This window comes from Melanaphis sacchari, unplaced genomic scaffold (genome assembly GCF_002803265.2).
Source record: "Melanaphis sacchari strain LSU unplaced genomic scaffold, SCAv2.0 Contig24_pilon_pilon, whole genome shotgun sequence".
NCBI classification, from domain to species: Eukaryota; Metazoa; Arthropoda; class Insecta; order Hemiptera; family Aphididae; genus Melanaphis; species Melanaphis sacchari.
Window position 1 is genome coordinate 165,267 of NW_020271125.1, and position 26,692 is coordinate 191,958.

Below are 26,692 nucleotides of genomic sequence, written 5' to 3' on the forward strand. Positions count from 1 at the left end.
TGGTGTAGCTTCGTTTGGTTACGTATTGCTCGATATAATAATATATATATATATATATTATATATTGTGTGTGTGTAGTGTGTATACGCGACTTAGCATGTGTTAGGACATCATAATACAGCGACGCGCGTAAAAGCACGTAACTCGCCGTCGTATGTATCGACGACAACCTCGCACGGCCAGTAGTATATGGTTGAACTTGGCGAGGTCACATCGTATAATATTATATAGTGTTGTACGCGTGTAATAATATAAAATACGCGCGCGCGTTTCATCTCGGACGATACCCTACGTATACGTCGTACCTGCAGCATATTATACTTCTCTCTCGCCGCTTCCTCCTTAAATAATAATATGATACCTACAACAACGACGATGATTGTTTCTATAAATTTTAATATATTTACGAAACACACGCACGCGCGCGCAAAAAGTATACGCGACGACGACGGTAGTACTGATGCGCCCGGGGCGATCCGTCGTCGTCGTCTGCAGCTCCGGACCGACACACCGCCGACGCCCCCGTCTTCCGCGCGGCGGGGCTCCTCCGTGAACGGCAAGCATAATGAGCTTTTCGTATATTGTACACGAGTCAGCTCCGGTGGCACGGCGGAAGAGGAGACCGCGGACACCGTTTGTCGACGGTGCAGGTATTGGGTTGTCGGAGCGCATCGACGACGACGAGTGACGACGTTATAATATTAATAACAATATAATAATATATTAATAATAATATATAATATGATATGACGGACACGGCGGGGACCTGTCCATCACGGTCACGGGAAGGGGAGACGGCGGTCAAGGCGTCCAATGACAGAACCCGCAGTGTCACTAACCGATTTGGTCCGATAGATACATAATAACGCGTATTATTACTATTATTATTATTATTATTATTATTATTATTATTTATTGTATGTATGTATGTATGTATATATATATAAATATATTATGTATACGTATAAACTATACGCGTTGCACGACATGTGAGCGCGAAAATTTCGGTGGGCAGCGGCGGCACACTGGCGGAGTACAATAGGACGTGGGATCAATGGCTGATGGGAAGATTTGTACTTGAAAAACCCGCGCGCCGGTACGCCGAACAATGGGTCAAAACGACGAAGACAGTATTATTATTTTTTTAAATTTACGCGTCCGGTACAATAAACTATTCTACCCGCGCGTTTTGTGTATGTACCTATATTATATATTGTGTACACACGTTTTAAAAGTGTTTCGCAGCCGTTTTGGTTTGCTTCGTCTTCTCGATGTGGGAAATCAAAACCCGACGGACGGACCTGCGCCCCGCGCCGGATTCGATTCTTCGCCGACGCCGCCGCCGCCGCCGCCGCCGATGATATTGTGTAGTATCAAGTGTGGATACGTAGTTAGTATTGCGGGGGGAGGGTATAACTGCTGCTGCTGCAGTGCAGCGTAGCGAAGACGCGACAAGTGCGCCCCCGCGCTAACCGCCCCGGCCGACGCGAATACAAAACGGATAATAATATTATGATGTTGTGTCATCGTTCGATGTACCTGTGTAAAAATATCGTTGCGAGCGATATTTTACCGATTTGTGACTATCGTAAATCTATGTACATTAAAATAATATTATGTGTATTTATAATATATATATACCGCATTAGTGCGACGCCATATACTACGATCGTGCAGGTATGTCGCGCACACATTTAGGCGTTAAATTAATCGTTGTCGCTGTCAAAACTCTCGTCGCCACATTATTATTATAATATTATACATTATTGTGAGCGCGCGTTAACGCCTTTGGGGCCGTATCGGGTATTGTTTAGACGGTATATAAATATCGGTAATCGTAAAATAATTATTAAATAACGATATTAACAATGGTGGCGTTATGTAAATGTAACAACAGTAGGTAGGCCGTCTCGGCAGGCAGGTAGGTAGGTAGATAAGGACGTACGCGAGCCCCCGTTTCGCAGAAGGAATACTGGAACACCGTGTACGCAGAACGATTCATGTAGCGATAGGTCCCCTCCAGTTCGTATTGAATTTCCGTACATGAATATTTGACGGGTGTTACTTGAGCCATCAAAAAAAAAAAAAAAAATAAAAAAATACCTGTTTAACAATATTTAACAGGTAATTTGTTTACTGACAAACGATGGGCTTGAGATTATTGTTTTCGTCCCGAAGAGATATAGGTACACCCCTGAGATTTCGACTATGAAAAATATATAACAAATAATAATATTGTGTAATGTTAAAAAAGTTCACCGGAATTCTATTTTGAAAGTAACAGTAGCCGCGGAACAGCGTGCTTCTTTTTTTGTTACGCTATCGTATACTTGTTTGTAATATATTATTTATACCGGCATGTCGGGCTTAATTAATTTACCGTTAAATTTCACACAAACGTGACAGAAGAAATAAATCGCGCTGGATATTGTATTTCTTTACATAATAATAATATAAAAATCGTCGATGTCGTTGATATATTTAGTTGGCACGTCGTTTAAACTGATATATTATGTTACTACTGCGATCATATGTTTTTAAATTATTATTATGATTATTAATGTATATAGGTAGATGCATTGTCGTTCCCGCAAAACCACACGATACTGCTTAATAATAATAATAATAATACAACGGCCGTTATTTACGCCAGAGAGATTGGTCGCGTCGTTGGTTTTACTATAAAAAATATAAAATACAACCGAGATCCGTTCCGTTTGACGGTAGCCATGATGTTTTCTATTTTTCTTCTTTTACGCGATATATCATGTGGATTTTTCTACAGCCCGGATGAGATATTTAAGCACAACTTGAACGGGAAGGGACGGCAGTGGCGTCAACCATATACCGGGCACTCGGTCTATAATTAGACGCACGTACCGCTATGATACGCGTGCCGCCGCGTGTTATACGCACAGCAATAACGATGAAGTATATATATACAGAGTGATTCACCAAGTATGCTCACCCTTTTGATTGTTCTTCGTCTATATATAATATAATCTTCGATTATATTCAAAATTTAATTTTTGGGATTTTCAAATTTACTTAAGAATGTATTTTCAAATTCTTGAGATTTTTTTTGTAATACCTACTCGAGGAGTATGCAAAATTTTGTTTTTTAAATAGGAACCCTCATTTTTCAACTAGTAATTGTTTAGTAAATATTTTTCTAAACGTTTTTATAAATAAAAATCAAAATTCAAATGATTAGTTTTCAAAATTAAAAGTAAAAGGTGTTCTCTCGTCGGTTGTTTATGATGCTTTATATCTTTAAGTGATTTATAAGCATTTTTAAATATTTATATTTTATGTACTCATTACTTACTTAAAAATTAAAATATCGTAAGAAACCGACAATAGAATAGAAATTCTTTTCTAAACTTCAAGTTTGATAATAAGTAATTTCACTTTAATATTTAAGCTAAATACACATAAATTGGTATAGCTAAACGAGAAATTGCCGTTTTATATACGTTTATATGACGGAGACGAGATACGCGGGTATGACGTCCTCTTATAAGCACAGTACAAAAAAATATCAAGAATTGAAAAATACAGTGTTTAAGTATGTTTAAAAATTATAATTTGAATAAATTCATCATTAAATTGAAATATGGGGGTGAACATGCTTGGGAAATCGCCCTATTATTATGACGAACTGCAGGTATTATATAGGTATATTATAATAACGTGTATTATAATATAATGCGTGTGCACGTTGTCGGCGTTAGAGAACCTTTCAAATTTTTGTACCGCGGGTGGAGTACAATTTCCGAGAGGATTTATACGTTTATGTGTGTGTAATTTTTTTACAATATTATATTATGTTAAAGAGTGTAAATTCGGCGAGGTGTGCATGTGTGTCGTGTATACGCGTACGCGTTATACGAGGTAAAAATTCGCTGCGGGACGCCAATGCACTACGGCACCGCTACGACGGTAATATTTCGAAGAGAGTGAAAGAGCGAGATAGATTGAGCGAACGAATGAGAGATCCGTGAGTGTGAGCGAGACTGTCAGAGTAATACGTGAAGAAGAAAGACCGACTGCCGACTCGATATCACGTTTTCACGGACAATAAAAATAAAAACCCAATTTATCTCGTATACACATAACGATAATAATACCACCTACAAACCTACCTGTACACACCACCGGCGCGGTGGTCGCGCGACCCAGCTCCGGCCTGGACCCGATTCAGGTCGTATAACGAGACGACGACGACAATGTACTATGTACATAATAGTGTATTATATAATATAATATAATAACGCAGTTATACAGGCGCGCACAAGGCACACACTGGCATTCACACTGCACAATATCACGCACAGACGTCTAAATCATAGGGTGTTCCGCTTTCAAAGTCCCCAAAACGGACCTCGGCAATAATAATAATAATGATCCCGTCCTGTTTACAAAACAAGTGAATACAAAAAAAAAAAAATATAAGAAAAACCGTAATAATAATGCGTATAATATAGTATACATATAAGTACAGCGTTTATATTGTATGATATTTTGGTTTAAAGACGGTTTCGGGTTTATACCAACGTAGGTATATCGTGTCCACCCGTTCGAAGATTGCGTGCCAATGATTTTTCTCCCAAACATTAAAAATTCGTCGGAGTTAATTATACTTGACCAAACGTATCGTTGTTAAACGGTTAAAGACAATTTTCACGGTGTTGATCGCGTGTAATCTAGTGCCGTGTTAAATTCTAATATATTATATCGTATCGTATGAATTCTATATATGAATACATGTAATTGTTTTCCAAATGACATCATTGCGTATGGTGAATATTACTATTAACTATATATGTATAATACTATTATTATATACATTAAATATTAAGATATTTATATTTATGATAACATTTTATTGAGTATCAAGTGCAGCGTGGTGAACATTATCGTACATTAGTCTTAGCTATAATATGATATGTATATAATACATAAAATAATTAAAAAAAAATTATTTAAATTTTTAAAATCAGTGGAAGTAGGTGCTAAACTTTTAACATTTTGATCTTTTGATACGACCATAAATGAACGTATATCAGATAATCTAATAGAATATATTGATTTATAAATAAATGAACTTAAAAAATAATTCACGTGGACAAATCGTGCTGAAAGTTACCCATCATAATATAATATATTATATTATAGTATCAAGCCCGGACTGGGAAGACGCCGGCCTACTATTTTTAGTAATCAGGTGGCTCATATATACAAAATAAAAAATCTTTTTTTTTTTTTTTGTTACTCATTAATTGTTTAAAATCTCAAGTATTTTATTATAACATTGAGGCGCCCAGTCCGGACCTGAAATAGTATGCATGTTTTATAAGAGTTTAATATCATATATAGTTTATTAATACTTATTTCGTTATAAGTTTGTGATTTAGTTTTATGTAGATTAATTAATAATATTATATTTTATGATAAGAGTACTGGCCACTGGGCAAGTACTTATAAATCTATAGCAGTACATTTAACGTCTTAATTCGGAATATCTGTAACAACAAGTTTCTTTAAGGACTGATTTTTTTATATAGCATTTGGATTTGGTATTCAAACGGTTTGATAAAATAGTCAAAATATCTAATACAATAAAGCTTAAAAATAAAAAGCCAATCACTGAATTTCTGAAAACTAATTACGATTCTCGAAACTATCTCAATAAAGGTAGGATAATATATATAATTATTAATTAATATTAATAATATAAACTAATGTCAGTAATATTTATAATGGTGTGGTGATTAAAATTGAATACATATTGATAGTATCTAATATCTATCAATGTAGACTATTGAAAATGGCACTAATCCTTAATCGTATTTTGTTAATTGGATATTCATACCGTGCGATCCCAGAAATTTTATACAAATTTACTTTCTAACAAATATTATTTATAACAGTTTACTAATATATACACAAAAATACTTACCATATGACGTCTCTGACGTATACATTTTGTATACTAATGTGAACATTACCTGTACAATAATATTTTGAAGGCACACTTTAAAATATTGATTGTCCACGTAATAGTAAAGTATCTATTGTATTCGTTTCCAAATGGGTTTACCATTCCATACACAGTTTCGCGTTACTTTGATAAATACTATGTTAGTGAATAATTTCATTTAAATTTGTCTCGGTGAACGCACACGCGTAGGTATCTTTCTTTTAACAGCACACACTTATATTTATATATATTATATTATTGTTGCAGCGTAAAAATTAATTAATGTATATCCTATATTATATCTACTTATCCAAAACAGTAGGGGGGTGGTTTTGCGTTTATTATGCTGTTTGCACGTCTAGAGGATTAATGCGAATTACGTTATACACGGAATATTATGTTTCATTTCGGTAAATTGTACATTATGACATAATGATAATATTATTGTGTTTATATTGAATACATTCATAACGTTTGTTGGAACGGGGTATTTTTTTAATACAGCTACTACAGTTTCACGCGTGTACACTGTGCATTTCAGTGTGCGATTGTACGCACCGTCAATCGTAAACATGTTTTCCACGATTGTTTTCCGTTGAATTAGGTTTTTTTTAAGGCGCAGTCCGCCGTTCGAAAGCTAACGAATGGCTATTCATCTACTCCTCCGTTAGGAAAAAAATATTATTATTTAATGTGCAACTGGGTTGTGCACTTGTTGTACATGTATTTGTATATTAAATATAATGAGATTAAATCTTGAAAACAATTTAAAAACTTCAATGTCAATTTACGTACAAAAATACGTGATTAATTTAATGTACAATATAGTGTACAATATTCTACTGTTTTTTTTCCTTCTATTGTTTTGTTAAGTCATTGATTAAAAACACTGAGATAACCCACGTATAGTACAGAAAAAAACCGGCAGTAAATATTTCAAGCAGTGGTGTATATCAGTCAGTGTATGATGTATTTGAGTGTATATATTATTGTTATGTACCTATATTGTCTCATAATATATATTATTGTTACCCAAAGAATAGGATAAATAATAAATATATATAAAAACAATACTGTATTGTTATTGAGTTAAAATTCCGTATATTATGACTATACGATCAAATCAAAATATAGTTAACACTTTTTTAAATTATCATTTTGTTTTTATTAATTATGTTACATATAAAGATATTAATGATTGGGGTGGTTTTTTATTTATTATATTGTAATATGCCGACATTTCTTAAAAGCTTAAGTCACACAAATGATGACATTGAGTTAAGATCGATTAAGTATAAAAAGCATTTATATACCTAACTTTATTTTTTCACTGTTTAACGATTCGTATTTACATGATATGACAAGCCTTAAAATAATAATTTTTTGAAAATTTATAATTTAGAAGGTTATTACGCATATATAAATAACATCTATTGACATGATTATGTTATATAACAAGCTATTTTATTATCATCGTCACTGAAATTGACCAAAATAGTTATTTAATTTACTTTTTATGGTAAAATTATGATAAATAGGTTCGATAACATGTTCTGTTCCAACATTAAAGTCCCTGCAGGCTGAACGGCTATCAGGGTTGATAATATTAAGTACAATCGACGATGTTTCAATACGACAACGACATACTTTTTATTAAGTTTTGGATGCAGTTTTTCGTCGATTGACTACTATCTATATTGTAAAATTGGATACTTATAAATAGTTATAATGCATTTTGTTTCTTAAACGTTTGGTGGTGAGCATGTAGATTGTATAGTGTGACGTCACGCGCGCTGAGCTGTTGTTTGCCCTACTAATGGTGCAACAGAGCAATGAGGGAAAACAAGAAAAAAAACAAATCCAGATCATTAAATAAATCTTTCGGATCAGCAGTCACACTCGTGTTCGGCGTAATTGCTGCTGTCGTCGAGAAATTTTCCAAGTGCTCAGATTGTATAATTGATTTAAATTTAACACACGTAATTATTATCACTGCGGTCTGCGACGTATAATTTTTCCGCGGGTCACACAATACGGACACGGGCCAGCGCGAATGAACGCGTCATGTGTACACGCTTATTTGAAATAATAATCATATAATATTATAATAACACTGAAACTTCTTGGCAACCGTGTCGTGGTTATAATAATAAGCTCGTATAAACCTCGTAATGTATATACTTACAATATTATAATATATTATGTACGTGTAATTTCTTTTCATTATTATTATTATTATTATTGAAGCTATTAAATTACCGGTAATTTATGTTCGGTTTCCATTAAAACAATTTATCATATTATCGGATTATTGTTGTATAGTTTTTTTTTTTTTTTTATTGTTAATTTGTATATTATACACCGTATTTTTTTCTCGTCTATCTCCACCGTCTCTCTCTTTCTATCTCTCCGTCTCTCCAATCACGTTGTCCGTCTCTTTTTATCTTCAGCCGTCTATGAAATGCGTCTCTTTCTCGCTATACATATTACATACGTCGCAATATCCCGGCACACCGTCGCCCGTCATAAATGCTCACCGTATACGCACAACGACGATTTATAGTTTATATAGTCTTTGTACACACCACTACGGCTAATGCGAAACGCGCCCGTTGGATCGAAATCTTGTGGGAAAATCGCGGGACGACGCGGGTTATCGCTACAAAGTCTGCCGAGAACGGCGCAAACATTATCATATCGTAATAATATTATTATTCAGTATTCACGTGAAACGCGAACTTCGCTTCAACTTCGTCGTCGTCGCCCGGTCACGGGTTGCGGCGCAAACGAGCGTTTTTTTCATTTCTCGTTTCTCTCTTGTCGTGTAATATTCTCCGCGACCCAGTGCAGACTCTCATTGTGCGCATGATGTCGTCATCTCTCGTTATGTGTATTAACAATAATCGCGTAAAAATAAAAGTACAGATTTACTTGTTACTTAATGCCTGTACAATAATAATTAACATAGAATAGCAGAAGTGGCAAGTGATACTTGTTGATAGCGAGTAGTACTTTATAGTATATAATATTATATATATATAAAAAAAACGGTATGAGAGGAAAAATAAAAATAGATGCAACGAGAGAAACCTGTTAATTATTATAATCTTTATTGGGTTACTTCATATCGTGTACTTGCGTGTATAATACGTGTTTAGAACGACAACGGTTCACCACACGCGGGACGACCGCGCGGAGAAGGGGAATACCCATTGGGCGAGGCGTGTGTGTGTGTGTGTGTGTAGTGTGTACAGCTGACAAGACTTAGTGTACCTCTCGTGTTAGCGTGTATAATATATTATAATATTATAGTATTATATTTATACCTATAAATATATAATATAATATTCACGTGCATACTGATAAATAATAATATAATGTATATTATATCATGTATATAAGTGTATTCTGTAAAACACAATAATAGTATGTAAGTACTAGGAAATAATTTTATATTGCGCGATTATTAGTGATGATTCATTTCGCGGACAATTCGAAGGTTTCGTGTACGTGCATTATTTTAACTTCATAATGTTATATTAAATCTATTAGAAATAATATCATTAATTATTGTGTTTGTATATATAATATCTAAGACCTGAGCGCGTGATGTATATAATGCGCGTTTACTGTTGACGCGAGAAACAACCATTCAGAGATAATAATAATATATGAGCAGGAAAAATTATCGAAATAACTTTTTTCCGATTGGGGGAGCGAGGACATGCCCAATGCCCATCCAACGCCAAACCCCCCGATGGGAATACCTGTTGCGTATATATATACGATCTAAATTTTTCAAACCTCTGTTGTGCCGTACATTCGATAACGAATAACGACACCATTATAATGGATACTTACAAACGGACATCGTTTAAAATGTTCTCGTGTAACGAAAGTATTGGAATACGTGCTCATCGGGCGTGTGAGTGTATTATTCACGTTTTCATCGAATCTGTCGACCAGTCATTCAGTTCATCGATTGTATGGGGGGTGGCCAATGCCAATCGCACACGTTGTACGGTAAGAAACAGAGTAGCGCTGTTATATTATTTTGTGTTGCCAATAGTGAATCACCTAACCCGCGGGCTTGTGTGTGAGCTGTAAGGGTGGGGGTTACCGCGTAAACGTATATAAGTCGGTGTGGTTTTGAAAACAAAACGAAAAATCCGTACAATAGTTAAGAAAAAAAAAGTGGTAATAATAATAATAATCTAATCTAATCCGACACGAATCTTGGCTGCCAAACACGCATAAATAATAATGCTATAATATAACGCGTGTTGGTTTTGGTCATGGCGACTGGGTTGGAGAGGAGGGGCGATAGACACTCCAATTATTACTGTATATAGGTGTTGTCGTTTCCAAAACGTACCGGCATTAATCGATATACCTAATATACCTCGTAAAGTTTAATCGGCATTACGGGGGACGATCTCGGCCAGGAATATTGTATATATTTTGAAACGTACAGGAAGGATTAAAACGACCGTCGCCGTCGTCGAACGGGACGACGACTATCGAGCGCAAGCCGACGAACCGGTTTCCAGCTAGGTACAATATAATAATGGCCCACCACGGCACTACTATATAATAACACTGTGTACTGCCGACCGCACACGCCGGTCCGGTATACGGTCGGATTTCTTTGCGACTTGTGTTGTACTCTAGGTATAATATAATAATATCATCGTGTACAAGGTAGTCGGGTGTGAGCAACAAAGCTTTCCGCGCAAAACGAATAGAATTCAACGTATATCCCGAGACGGTGATGGCCGTACGACGTGTACAGTGGTCACGTGAGTGTTAAAGCCGACAGCAGCAGTACTCGGGGGGGGGGGAGAGCTTTTGAATTGATTTCTGTTGGAGTGCATCGCATACGATTTTCATACATGCAAGTGCTACAATAGTCTGCATTTTTTCAATTAGGACTTTCGAAGAAATTTGTCTTTTGTAGATACAGCAAGAGGAGTCGGAAAATCTGTGGTTATAAAATCGAACATTTTTGTGTGGAACAGTCAACAAAAAATAAATCGCTTAACTGAAAGTCGACTGAGAAGTCAAACATTCGCTTACCGATTGGGCAAGGGAGATAACACTCGTCGCGCAATTCGAGTCCACGACTGTAAAGTCGAAAAACAGAGTGATACAATATCATACCACTGGTACCGGCGCACCAGAGACATCGGTGCACAGGCAAAATATAGGTATCGTGTTGTAGATTCTACGAGTGGTCTATATAATAAAAATACCCATATAGTATCTTACTGAGAATTCTATATACCGACCGCTTGTCCGAGTCGGTGTTGCACTGTGTAGACATCGCGATAAACTTTAAAGTCAAAATTCTACTAAATCACGAATCGAAACGTTCGAATTTTAAACGCGTCCACCTGTTATTATAACATAAGACATTATTGTTACGGTTCGTACGAAATAATCCAAGTGCACGCGCTCAAACGTTAAAAAAATCACGGCTCTTAAAATAAAATATGAGTCACGGTTTTGTTTTTCCGCCGCCGCCAATGATGATAATAATATTATTGTTGTGCGCACTAACGATTATTTTAATATAATATTATTACTAAAATATAATATTATTGTGTCGAGTGTGCAAATCACATAAATCGCAAACAACGTTGTGTAGACAACGTCGATAGTGGTGGCGGTAGGTACTAAACATGAGGTGGCTTTTTATTATTTTTTTTTATCTCCGAAGGAAATGCCTCCTTGAATAACGGATTATAATATTAAATGTACATGCGTGTGTGTGTAATTTTTTTATTAATATAATTATTACTATACGATAAAGCTTTTTATGATTTTTGTGTGTATAATAAAAAGGCGGTGGCTCTAAGATGAGATAAGGTTCCACATCGAAGGTCGGCCGCTTATCAAACCGCTCGCATGCCGAACAATAAGATGCCATTTTTATTTATCGTCACATTGTGTACTATTATTGTTGTTATTATTATATTTATTATTATTGTGTGTGTGAGTGTGTATCGTTTTGTGTTGTCGTATACGTAAAAAAATAAAATAAAAAAAAAAAAAAACAACTGATTAAACGGAGCGCACACGAGTGTAGTTATTTATATTCGCGTCGCCCAAAGACCGTGGGAACGGTAAGACGCGACGGTGGCGACGACGTCGTCGACGGCGGTAGAAATGCCGCCGCCTCACGACGTTCGACGCAATGGAAGAAGACCGACCGAGAGAGAAGAAAGAGAGAGACAGAGACAGAGTGATTGAGTGAGGCTGCAGTATAATGTATAAGTGAGCGAGGGTGAGACGGGGGAAAAGCAGATCGACGAGCGTGTGAGAGAGAAGATTTGGCCCGAACCGCCGTCAATAGGGCCCGATTGTTAGCGAGACAATATTTACGAGCTCGAAATGTTGACCGTGTGAGCACGTCAATGATAATTGATAACCGTGTGTGTGTGTGTGTGTGTGTGTGTCCGCTCGCGCGTCTGTTTTGCCGAGTCGAACGGATTTACGTATTGGGTCGCTTAGTAAAAAAATATATATTTCGTCGTCTCTAGACTCTAATATAAATACGTCTCGCTGCTGCACCATTGACCCTTCTATATTATAATAATTTATTACAGTCCTCCCCGACGCCGTCGTCGAGAGCAGTCTCGTTTCAGGCCGGCCAAGGGGGGTTGGACTTTCATCGGGGTTACAAGTGTCACGGATTCCCTTCGTCGAAAAATTTGATCTCCATCAAAATAATAATAATCTGCAGTGTCGAGCTCAGCGAATCGCTGTATACGTAATATTTTATGTTATACCTACGATATCACAATCGATCATATTTTAAGTCTTATCATAGCTGGTAATCCGCGAGTACCTATTCCGTACCCGTGTCTAATTGTGCGTTTATGGTGTCTCGCGGATAGAGTGAATTTTAGACTAGGAAAAATTGTATCCAATAGGTACGAAACTTTCTAAAACGTTTCTGCAAGACCATCGTCGCTATAAAGATATACGACGCGCGATACCGTGCGATAAGAGGTAGACGCAACACAACACACGGGGTGCAATTATTATTATCATTTTATTATCATTGTCCGCAACGAAGTGTTCAAAAGATAAACGTTTGGGACGGAAAGCAGCTAATCGATGGTACCCACCTGCTGTTGTAATGATATACCTACGTTCGCGGCTTTGGAGAGAAAATATGGGCCAACGTTGAGAGATGTATATAGACGTACCTATTGCGACGATTTACACTTCACGTGCTCAATAATATTATCCATCGTCGACGCGTTGCCCGCGACGGTCCAACGTCGTTATACCTGCGAGTGCATCGACACTACACGTAGACGGTTATTAAAACGTACCCATACGTATTATAGTATATTATGTATCATACACGTATATAGTCCAATTCGGGCGATCGGTCGTCTTCGCCAGCTTCGCATGTTATACACATAATTATATTATGTATGTACGCGCAGATGTGTCGGCCGCGTGTAGTACTACTGCAACTATGCCTACATATTATTATACATTTTCGTTTTCGGAGGTCCGAAAACCTTACCGCCGCAGCCGGTTCGCGGCCAAATTTATTCCCCGGCCCCGGCGCGCGTGCACCTACATAATATTATCGTCGTGAAAATATGCGTGAATATAATAATAATAACGCCGTGAGTAAAATAAATAGGCTCGTCTGTGCATCGGATTTATTCACACATCGCAGTGAGGTCGACGCGGATACCCATATCATGCAGTACACATTATAATAATGTTGTATAAAACGTGTGCTCGTCTGTTTCGCCGGGTCGTGTGGGCGTCACTTTTGAGCAATATCAGACGCGCCGGCAATAATAAATACTATCGAAAACTCGTAATTCATAATATTATTATATACAATATTATTTAGCTGCTGCTGTATGTTATTATTTATATACGCTTGCCAAATACCCGGTCAGTGCGCCTGCAAATCTGTGTACGCAGTGGACGATGTATGTACAGTATATTATTTATACAAAATTATAATACGTGTACGTACTGCGCAGCTAGAGGTACTATGCGTACGAGTAATTATTATCGTTTCAGAGTTCAGACGACGGTAATAATTCGGAATATTTGTATATAAATATTATGCTTATTTTTTAAACAGTGCAAATATAGCTGACGCGTACTACTACGTAAACAGATTTATTATGATGTACAACCGGCGCCTGTGTATTATATAATGTAATATTTTGATATATTATAGACGTGTGTTATACTATAACAATAAATATACTGTTATTATACATGATGTATGAGGAGTATATTATATTGTTTTTCCGTTGGCGCGCGCGATCGTATCAAAATATACGTAAACTTCGGTAACGTGGATTTTTTTTTTTAAATACACATCCGCATGAATTTATATGACGAACATTTTAAGTATAATATGTCGTACAGAACTGTAGCAGATAGCTCTAGACAATCGACACCGTCACTGATTATTGTAAACGTATTAAAAAATAAAAAATAAAAAAAAAAACAACAACTAGCGTTTTTTTGTCGGAATACTTAAATTACACCAAACCGTTTTTCGAATACGCATCCGCGGAAAACTGGTGCCTGTGCCGTGACCAGTGTAAATTTAATAGTCCGCCCGCCCGCGCGAATACTCGAGTTAACTTAAAACTCAACCATCAAAACGATGACTAATGTTGAGTAATATACGTAAATGCGTTTATATTATACATATACTTATTCACGTACTTAAACTATTAGATAGGTTCTTGTATGTAATAGGTCAAGTATTCATTCAAATATAGGTAAATAATACGTATTATCGTGCAATAATTAGTTATATTTCAATTAATAGTCACACTACATGCACTCATCATTAATTAAATATAATATAATATAATATTAAAATAAATAGTAATATTATTATATGTTAATATTTGTATGCAACATTTGATTTATATACCTATTATGCATATACACACATTTTATATAATTGTGCAGCTCGTTATTTTAAAGAAATTCGTCGATCATGCAATTAAATACATCATATTGGTACAAAGAAGTTTATTTAATTTATTATTCAAGAGTCTGTCAATTATTGTACTTAGACTGTGATATATTATTATTGCGAGTTGTGCCTAATACGTCGACGGCATTAAATAAGGTTGCATGTCTAGTATTTATATTTTATGTGAGTATATAGCTACTCCCTCAAAGTATTGTTCATTATCTACACTCTGCGAAAAAAAGTATAGGTACTTAATACTTATGTACCTAATATGTGACGTGTTCGCAATCAAAATTTTTTTTCAAACTCCTTCTCAGTACCACATATAAAGTCATCACTTAACCGCGGATCAATGTCAACGATATAATATTATTTTGTTAAACTATTTTTTCGTCACAAAAAAATCTAAAATTGAATATTTTTTGTTTTTTCTATATAGTCACCTCACCAGAACGACCCAATGGGAAGATCCGAGAAAGAGCTTGGCTGCTCAGGCAGCAAACCAACACCAGCGCAGCGCCGAACAATTGCTAAGCCCCGGCAACGACAGTGGATCAAGCACGAACGCCACCAGCACGCCTACAAACTCGCCACCGCACATCCATTCGACCCTCCAAGGTGAGTTAAAATTTTCATTCGCTATATTTCTTTTATACCACGATAGTATTATAATATATACTTAAAATATTACTTAAAATATTATATCATATTATAATGAGCTTTTTAGTGTTATGAGTAACATGTATAACCTTTATGGGTCTACATTATGTGCACCGTGCGGTCGTTGCTAAGGAGACCCGCGAACGCAAACAAAAATGATCCAGCTCAATTATTTAAGTCGACTTTTAACCCCCTTACGTTTCGGCTCTTGTTATAGGAACGAACAAAAACGTGACACTAGGACCACTGCCGGACGGATGGGAACAAGCCGTCACCGGGGATGGAGAGACTTACTTCATAAATCACATTGCCAGAACCACATCGTGGTTCGATCCAAGAATACGTAAGTATTATTTAATTATCTATTTTATACACTACGGCATGGAAAAACATGCAGGCCTATAGACTATTTGAGTATAAATCGATCCAAAATGTGATCTGTTTGGGCAAAAAAGTATGAATGAGGCATATAAATTAATTAATTTATACATATAAAATATATAATATATGTACTGTAATGTATATATTGTATAATACAATAATGTACATTTTCATAATATAAAAAAAAAAATAAACGCTCATGATGCACGTTAAGTCCTTATCACTTACACAGGTACAAATAATTTTTCTTGTCCAAACGGACTATTAATATTTTAGTCAAAATTATTTCACTCACTCAATCGACCGCCCCATCCATGTGTCACTTGTTGGAACAATTCATACAGGAACCTACCATGTATATGATATTCAATATGTTTATGTTTACAGCCGTTCATTTACAAAGAGCACCAACGTCGGGCGCCGTGTTGCCTTCCGGTTCAGCGTCATGGCTGTTAAACGGAGCTTCCGGTTTGTCACAGTCGCTCCAAGTCACTCAGCAAAAGCTCAGGTTACACTCACTTCAATTAGAGCGTGAACATCTAAAGAGTCGCCAACAGGAAATCATTCGTCAGGTATGCAACAGCTATTTGTATATTGACCTGTAAGCTATATGTAGATTATTATAGTCAATATAATATATGATTAAATACATGTGATCTATAGAGATCTGCACCTACTAGATCTAAATCATTGGCACGTAGTTGCTGGGGGGGGGGGGGTGTTGCTAAAATTTAATGGGTAGATTCACCAAGGATATAATAGGTATGTTCTGTGCTCCTTTTTATTCTTATTTATACATATAGTAAATTTTATCCAAATTATGATTTTTGAAATTATAATAAAGAGGTTTTATATGCATATTTTCGAATAGATTCTTCTGTATCATTTATATAGAGTCTTACAATGATCTTTTTTATCGGTGCCTAATAGATCCTTGGTGGCGCTTATATACCGGTGTGAGACGACCTGCAGTGACGTCGTCATTGCATCGGAAAACGATTATAATTCAATTGGCGTTTTAAATATAATTGCACCGTCATGTGATTATAATGTATTAAAATATGCGCGAATATGTTTTTATGTTCACAGCAAGATCTGATGTTACGCACGGGTCAGACGAACAACGACCTCGACCCGTTCCTATCGTGCAGCAGCAATAGCGTTGATCATTCGCGGCAAGAATCGGCTGACAGCGGTTTGGGTTTGGGAAACAACTACTCGCTGCCGCACACTCCCGAAGACTTTTTGTCGTCAAACATGGACGACAACATGGACTGTACTTCAGGTAAGAACCAGAGACTTTTTTTTCGTATAATAGGTACCTATATATTAACAGGTATACACGATAAGTCGATATTGTTGTAATAATAATAGCAACAATAATAATCCGACCTAACGGTATTTATTTTTTTATCATTAATATTTCGTTTCGTTTTTCTTTGTTCTGGCACCTGTTGTACACACGCAGAGAGCGATAATCCGGGTCCTTCATCCGACATGTCGGTAGTCGATTCACAAGAAATGGCCACGTTGGATGTCACCGAAGACTTAGTCCCGTCGCTTCAAGTAAATACAATTGACTTACTATAAAAATTAATGAATTGCAATAATATAGCAAATATACCCGACCTGTTTTGGCCAAACTCCCGTGTGGTGTTATTGTAGTTTATTATATTATTATTTTTTTATGTTTTCTAGTTAGGGGACGATTTTGGTAATGACATTCTGGACGAAGTACAACTGTTGATCGACCCGAACAATAAACCAGGATCGATTTTGACTTGGCTTTAAAAACACGTTTCGTATATAAACTGTTTTTTTTCTCTTTTTTTTTTTTTTTAATGTCACCCTCATTAAGAAGTTTAAAAATTATATATAAATTATATTTATTTTGTGTGTGCGTACGTGTGCACAAGATATGTTTGTCATATTAACCTAGTCTAAGAAATATGAACGTATGTATGTGTGTCGAATGACGTGTAAAAAATTGTGTATGACGTTATTACTAAATTATTATACTAATATAATGTAGAGTATCACCCCGACGTAGCGGTGTTATTGCGCGTATGTCACGTAACCGATTATCGATTGTTCCGATTTAGGTTTGTATAGATTATAATAAATATTATTATTATCAATGACCAATGCGCGTAAACACCGGCGAATTGGATTATAAAATAAAAACAAAACTCCGGTATAGCTTGGAGTTAAAATGTCGAAACGTTGTGGTTGACGTAGTTCCGTCGCTGCAGCCACACGCCAATAAACGTACACGCAAAACAAGCATTTAAACGAATTATTTGGCTGATCGTGTATTATAATAGTAGTGGACAGCCTATTTTCATCGATGGAAACTCTAATAAAATTGATGTAATATTATTTTATTTTCGTTCACTGCCAAAATGATAAGGGTTAAATTTTACAGGGTATGACATTTTTTTTTACTACAAACCTAATATATTAAACATTTGTATTTATAAATTATTTTTTCACGCAAGATTTTATGTAAGGGAGATTTTAAATATATATTTTTCAACGTCTCTATAAAAGTATGTGAAACATGACTTTTGGGGATATTTCGTACTATAGTCTCTAAAATATTTAAACATATCCATACATTTTCTATGTCCATAGACTCTTTTACAACTAGTAAATGACAACAAATAAATGTATACCATATAGGTATAGATGACTATAATTTTTAATGAATTTAAATTTTTACAATTGCCGTTATCATTTATAACTATATCAAATGCTATTACTTACATATGAATGACATTTTTCAGACCAATATTTAACGATTTACATCAAAATAATTACCCTGCGTGTACGTGTATGTAGGTATTTATATTTTTTAATTTAAATAAGTATGACAAATTGAGTGTTGTGAATTCGCGTTTAAATAACGTTTATTTTATTAATACGATAAAATGTTTTCGTACTGATCAAAGCAACGAGTGCCTTAAAAAACTTAAGCAATATTTATGTAACCGTCCTTATTTGTTGAATATATGTTGAATGCGCGGAAACGTTTTATTTATCTTGTTGACAGTATTAAGTTTATATTATTATGTATTTTTTTCTCATAATATATTTTTAAATTATAGAGTTGCAAATGACAATCGTACTTAAGTTCTCGCTACGAGCGTATTCATCCACCTAGAGTGGAGCGCCATACGGCAGCGAGTTATCAATCTCCCCCTCCCTCCTTTACTTTTACAATAGCACACTTAAATTTGTTGGTATAAAATTTATTTTTGTGCTTCATGAATCATATTGTAATAGTTAAGCTGTTGGTAATGATGTTTTTATTACGAATCATCTGTAAATAATAATATTAATTATGAAAATAATTATTAAAATAAGATTGAAAAACAACAACAAAAATCCGCCATCAGGCATGAGGATAGATGTGAAGTTGTTGTTATAATATAAATAAATATATATACATTCATAAAATTATTATATTTAGTTAAATTTGCTCAACTGTGAAGTTGGAATATTATTTCGATTATCTATATTAAAGCTGTACTTCTTTTACGTGTTAAGTTTAAATTAATTGTATGTTGTTCATAATGTATTTCAAAAATCAATAATTAAGAAGTGATAATGTTAGTAAAAATACAAAAAAAAAAAAAATGAAAAAAAATGGAGTTTTGAAATTATATACTTAGTTGATTATTAATAATTGTTCTTTTTGACATTGTTTAAATGAATTATTATACCTATTTTTTTTTTTTACTAACTCTAAAATTTACGTTTTAATTTTAAAACATTTATTAATAATATTAAGACTGTTTGTTCTTTATATAAATTATTATATCAATTGTATCGTATATTATGTACATTTATATTATTAGTAGTTGTAAAATTTTATGTAAATGTGTGTGCAATCCAGCCCTAAATTTATCTAATAATATAAAAAAGAAAGAAAATAATCCGACCATGATGAGAAACCATATTATTATTGTGTAAAAAAATATTATCATATATAATGTATAGGCACAGACGATGAAAGAATACTTCGTCAAACCGCGAATATGTCGTTTTAGCAATATTATGCCTATTATATATTATATTATATTATATTATATATTACTTTGTTTGTGCCGAAAATAAACCGTATATTATACATGTCTGGCATCTAAATTATATAATGTATATTATAAATATATATAATTAATATATACGTTGGAGAATTATGTGCCTATTTTTGTAATGTTAAACAAATTTATATAATATATATTACAAATAAATGTATTTTTTATTTCTAATGCGTAATCCGTTTAGATTCAAAACTACCTATATACACCTATATATTCTTGTCTTTTAGTTATTGATGATTTTTATAGCGTGTTTCAATTTCGGTTAAATTTATATTACAAATATTACAATACAACCATGAACCAATACCAGATATTGAAACCGGTAATAGGATTTAAGTTTTATTACAAACATATACCTACCTAAAATACAACCGAGCGGCAGTGAACTCGATGAACGTGTTACATTTTTATTATCCACGCAGGAAACGTTACCGAAACTATATACTATGAATACTGACTACGACGCCTACAACTATACTAATGTAGTAATAAATTATTAATAGAGTAAATACCTGATATAACAAGGTAGTGATTGACGATTAGTACTAATGGTAGGTACTACTTTAAGCTTATTAAAATTTAATAATTTGTATACTGCATGGTATGCATGCAACTCGTTCGTAGCCAATTATCTCTTATTAATTATATTTCTATCGCAACAAAAACTGCGGTCAGCAGGACTTCACAAGTTAGCGAAAATGTTCCTGTCTTATGTGTGCTATCATGCCACTATAAATATTAAAAAAAAAAAAAATGTTTTTATGCATGATAGAATTGTAAGTCTTAATTTTAATAAATTAAATATTAAATAATGGGCAAAAAAAGAAAATATATAGGTATAACTGTGATTATATACTAAGTACATAAATTATAACAAGCTATTGAGTATTCTTGTCAAATTTATGGTAAGACTAAAATAATTTGATAATAGCGTTTAGAAAATTTAAATAAGTAAAAAAAAAACTATTAATATATTATGTAAACTAAGTAGGTACTAGGTACAATAAATGCATATTATTAATTACAGTCCAATTCACTATTATTATATTATTGTTATTTGTATATAACGATATTCCGGGTAAAACGATTCCAAGCAGTGCTTATGGTTGGTTTTATATATTATGTGTAGTTACTTTTTATAATCCGGATATAGGTAACTAAGTTTGGTTATAACGATCATATTCTCTAGGTCCATTGAAGATCGTTATATAAGCAAATTTGACTGTATGTTTAGAATATTTGACTTAGTTCTATAAATCAAAAAAAAAAAACAATTCAAGTATTCAGATCTAAATACGAAATACGAACTTACATTATTAATTATACACATATATTTGTTTATAATGGTTGACTATATTATAATGACTGTAATTAATATATAATTATTATTAAAATATTTTTTTAAATATTTAATAATGACCTATCATTTTTCATCGAAGGCTCTGAATTCAAAATATTTATAATTTATACTTACATAATGTATACATATGTCATATATAGGTACATAGCATATTCTTATTATTTACATTCATTTTTAGTGTGATTTGATTTTTATCAAGTAGAACTACAATATAGATATAGGTACATTGTTTTAGAATTTATCGACTATTAAATTTCAATTGTACATGCCAGCTAGTAATAATTTATTCGTATTCTAATTATTGTATTAAAATATTTATCAATACTTTTTTTTTTTTTTAATGCGTTTAGTATTATTATAATTTTATTTTTAGAAATAATTCTTGTTATACAGGCATCTATCGTAATTGGATGTAACATTGATTTTGGATTATGATTAAGTTAAATAATTATAAGGCCGCATATACCAACGCATTACTTATTTTCTCTATCCATCTCGTAGCACGCGCATAGTAGGTTGTTTAGTATCTAACAAAAATGTTTCGCATTCCATAATTACACATTTGAGTCTCTGGTTTAGTTTAATGAAAAATAATTTACTATATGCTTTTTATAGAATAGATCATAATATAGCTATATAGGCATATCAGTAGCGTACGGTGGCATTTGAAGCTTGGTAAGCAACAAACCAAAACCCCTGCAGTTATTGAATGTTTGATATCAGAAAATTTATTTCTAATATAATGAAGAATACAGTAACTCAAATTAAAGCCTATATAACAGCACGATTTATTACCAATTGACATTATAAATAAAATAAATTGATTTTTATTTCCTTTCTATAAGTGGAAATGCGGCACTTACCTCATTAGCTGGCTCCGACTTTAAACGTCATTGATATACACATTATATAAATATGGTTCATCGGATGAATAGTTTTTTAATATTTAATAAAGTTATTATTAATAGTTAAAAATATGAAAAATGTCTTAAGTCAAATTAAAAAAAAAAAAAACGCTGAAAAAAAAAATCAAAATATTAAAAACTATTCAACCAATTTATAGAAAATCTATCTGCGTTTAAAGTTTAAATTTTGACGAAGCTGGATTAAAACGATTTTTGTAATTTTGTTGTAATTCTAAATAATATTAATAATATTAATCGCAGAAATTTGAAATCTTAAAACATTCCTGTACGGCTGTACTATGTACCTATAACTAAATTATCATTCTCCATAAAAAAAATATAAACTTAAAAGTATTCAGATTAATATAGGTGGCTCTTACTTTTTATAGTACTGTTGTGAACTGAATATAATATGGGGTTACGATGTATTCTCGTTAATTGTTTCATCTAACAACCCCACCTTTTAGAGAACTGAGAATTCACTGACTCGATTGGCGATCTACATCCACTCGTATTATTATGGGCATGTGTCTATTACAGTGTATTATTCAATATTATTTGTGATTGGACGAATTTAGGGGACACATTGCCACACCCTACGCTACTGTTAATATGATTGTGCACCGGAGCCATTTTTATGCCGTGCCCCGCAGTCAATTAATTAATTTTATTACAATCCTAATTATGTATATAATATGATCATGATAATTGATAAGTGATATTTGTTAAGCTAACCAGCCTATATTTATTTTTGGCATAAAAAAGGACATTTTATTTAATTGGCAATAATTATATCATTTTTATTATTATCTATCTATATATCCATAATATCGTTTTGCTCGACAAAAACAGATTAATTTTTTTTAAATCCTTTTATCCTGATACGGTATTGTACTATCATCATTTATCATTATCGTAGGTTAACATATATTGATATATGTTTATTAAGTTAATGCTAATCCATTATTTGATTGAATACTTTGAAGTTTAAAAGTTAATAATATAATAATTCCTATGTACCTAACCTATAACATCAATTAACTTTATGATGATGATGTTTTATATTGTGCCTTTAAATAATATAATGTACGTCTGTTTAAAATAATATTAGAATTTTAATATACCTATCTAAAATTAGATTTATTAATTAATAATATACACGTTTTTTTTTTTTGGCCAAAAAATAGTTTAATTTATCGTACCTGTATAGTATACAGTATAATAGGTAACAGAAGAAAAAAATAAAAATACCTTTAGAAATAGAATCTAACACATTTTTGTCTTCGCTCCTAATCATTTTTCACCGTATTACATGCAATACGGAAGTATTTGAAGTGAATTTAACACTATAATTAAATTATTTTTATCATTTTGATTACGAGCATTTCCGCAGTGACCGCTATTAAATGACATTAGGTACTATATAATAAGGTACTATATTCACTCAAAATTCATACAATGTAGCAGAGTAAATTCTCCGTTTTATTTAAAAATTTAAGGTAATATATTATAACACTAGTATAAAATACTTAAATTTTTAAACTAGCATCATTGTTCATGATTAATATTTTGACAATTTATTATATAATCAGATTTTAGAGTATATATATATTGTGTCCATAATAAATATTAATTTTTATCATATTGGGAACAATTATTCTACTAAAACGGTATACTATCTACATGAAGTATACCTATGGATACATCCAAGTTGAGCCCAAAAATAGTATTAGTTTTGCTACAAATAAATATTAAAAGTTATAAATTTCATTTAGGCCAAAAAAGATCCAGAATTTAGAATTATGTAGTGATTAAAAAAAAAAAAAAAACAAAAAAAAAAAAAAACCGCGGAATTGGGTAATTACTTAAACAATTATTTTGGACTTCCATTTTTACCAACAATTAATGGAGTTAAAAACCGTTTTAAAAATGATTTGTTAAGTATTCAACAAGATTACGAGTTATTATAAAAGTTGATGGAATATTTATTAAAAAATTTAATTCATACTGACGCAAAGTTCCTTCAAAAATTATAGCCTGAATTAAAATCTAATTCAATAAGAACTACATACACATGTGAATTCTTTCATTCACACTTCAATTCTATACATTTTATTCTGGTAGCTCAAAAATATTCAAATCGACGTTTATATTAAAATGAGAAGTCCGGAGGGAAGAAGAAGAAACTATTTAATATCTATAAAGAAGATTTCATAAAGGAAAAAATGACTAAAAATGATCTTATAAATTTTAACCCAATTATTATTTATTAACTATTTACAATACTAAACGACAAACGGTTGTTAATCACAAAAATTTCTAAAAAAATAATAAACATTAAAAAAAAACATTTTTAGTCATACCTGTAATAATTTTATTACAAACAGTCTATTAGGACTTGACCTAAGTCTGTAAAAATGCGAAGGAAAATAATTTTTTTTTCTGGAACCCAATTAGTATGCGTCGGTATACATACCCTCTGTAAATTTCCCCTTTTCATCTATACAAATCTCATTTTACTTTTATCAAAATTTTTTGTTCCAATAAATAACGTTATTCTGAACATATATATTTTTATTATTTGTGGAAACTAAAATCTTCCCGATGTATTTTAGAATAATGATTACAATTTACAATGATACTCTAATAATTAAAATATTCGTGTTCTATAACGGCACAACAGCCTGTGTACCTTGCGTCCCTGCATTCCCGAGTCATTTGCAACCAATGACATTTTTAAAATGAATAACAGCTTTAAAGGGTCTACTTTAGATTTAGTATTTTGTATAGAAAAGCGTTTATAGTAGTCGAAAACTTATATGAGCTACTTCTACTTAAAAATTAATATCACTCAGTGCTGTAACTTACAAGACATTTTTCTTACTTTTCACTTTTCACTTTTTACTATGAAACTGTTATTTAGTTAATACTATATGCATATTATACTTCACATACCTTTATTTAACCACTCTATAAAAAAGTAAGATGTTCGTATCAATTTCTGTTTTATTTTAAACATCATGAACTTGCACAATGCACAACGTAATAACAACTAAACTGATATAAACGACGGATAACGACTTAATGTTCGTGCAAAACGATAAAACGATAACATTATTTTTATTATTGAACGACATAACAACGATAACTTCGTGACACGTTTTCATAAGTTTGATTAACAACGTAATTGACGATAAGAGCTATAAGAAATATTAAAACGATATTAATTTATATTTAATTTTTTCAATTTTTTCTTATGTAAAATATTAATAGACAAATAATTAGTAAACATAAATTATTGAAATGATTTAATATAGAACACTTTTACGACTAATAAATGATAGTGGGCTCAGGGCTGGTCATGTATAATTAATACATATGTATATACGAATATATATATAAAATAGGTATTAAAAATTAACCATATAGATATTGTCCGCTCTCCATCGAGGAATGAAAAAGGAAACATTTTATAACAGAATCTTTCATTATAATAAAAATACAAGCAATTAAATATATAATATTATTATAGAAATACAATTAAACAAAACATTAAATTGAAATACAGTTGTAAAAATAAAAAATTAAACCTTTACCTACATTTTCATAACTCTTCGGCAATTCGGCCTATACTTGGAAATACGTTCTCACCGTAGTCATCCGTGAATTTGATATGTGTATTTTCTATATAATTAGTAATTAGATACCTAGTAAGTATATTATACTGAGTAGGTACATAAAAGAAAAAAAGTATGTCTTCGACCTAACTCATGATATAGTAGCTAGACACCTAATTAATATAATTTGTAAATGTAGATATTTAATTTCATTAGACGAATTATAAATGATAATAGTCATTGTTTATTGTTAGGCACTACTTCACCAAATATTCTTAGGTACATAATTTACACTCTACCTACACGTCGTTATTGCAGTGGCGTTGATATTATGCGCGAGGCATTGCGCTTAATTTAAATGAAAGGATAAAGTAGTTATTTGCATGGGTATAAATTTACATTTGTATACATAATTGCAGTCAACGATGAGTATTAATGGCAATTAAAAATTAAAGCAAGTACACACCTGACAATTATAAATCGTACCTACATATCATTATACATATAAGTATATATTATACCTATTAGCCGACACGTTAATTTCCCTATGCACATGTGATAAGTCAACAAATGGCCGAGCATTCGGACAATCAAAAAAATGTGATTATTTGATTATATGGTTACGAATTACGATTATCGTCGACGTCTAATTTATTACAGTTGCACGCGGCAATATAAATACGTCTAAATGTATGAA

At 32.7% G+C, this 26,692-nt stretch overlaps 1 protein-coding gene across 1 annotated transcript in view; it reads left to right on the forward strand.

Moving 5' to 3' along the window:
- Positions 1-19,281, forward strand: part of LOC112594969 (transcriptional coactivator YAP1) — a 40,684-nt gene extending 21,403 nt beyond the window's left edge. The window contains exons 2-7 of the mRNA XM_025340018.1: positions 15,406-15,584; positions 15,844-15,969; positions 16,395-16,579; positions 17,097-17,292; positions 17,476-17,573; positions 17,706-19,281. Of these exons, the coding sequence (XP_025195803.1) occupies positions 15,406-15,584; positions 15,844-15,969; positions 16,395-16,579; positions 17,097-17,292; positions 17,476-17,573; positions 17,706-17,798 (877 nt within the window). The 3' untranslated portion in view covers positions 17,799-19,281. The remainder of the gene's footprint in view (positions 1-15,405; positions 15,585-15,843; positions 15,970-16,394; positions 16,580-17,096; positions 17,293-17,475; positions 17,574-17,705) is intronic.
- Positions 19,282-26,692: the final 7,411 nt, after the last annotated feature.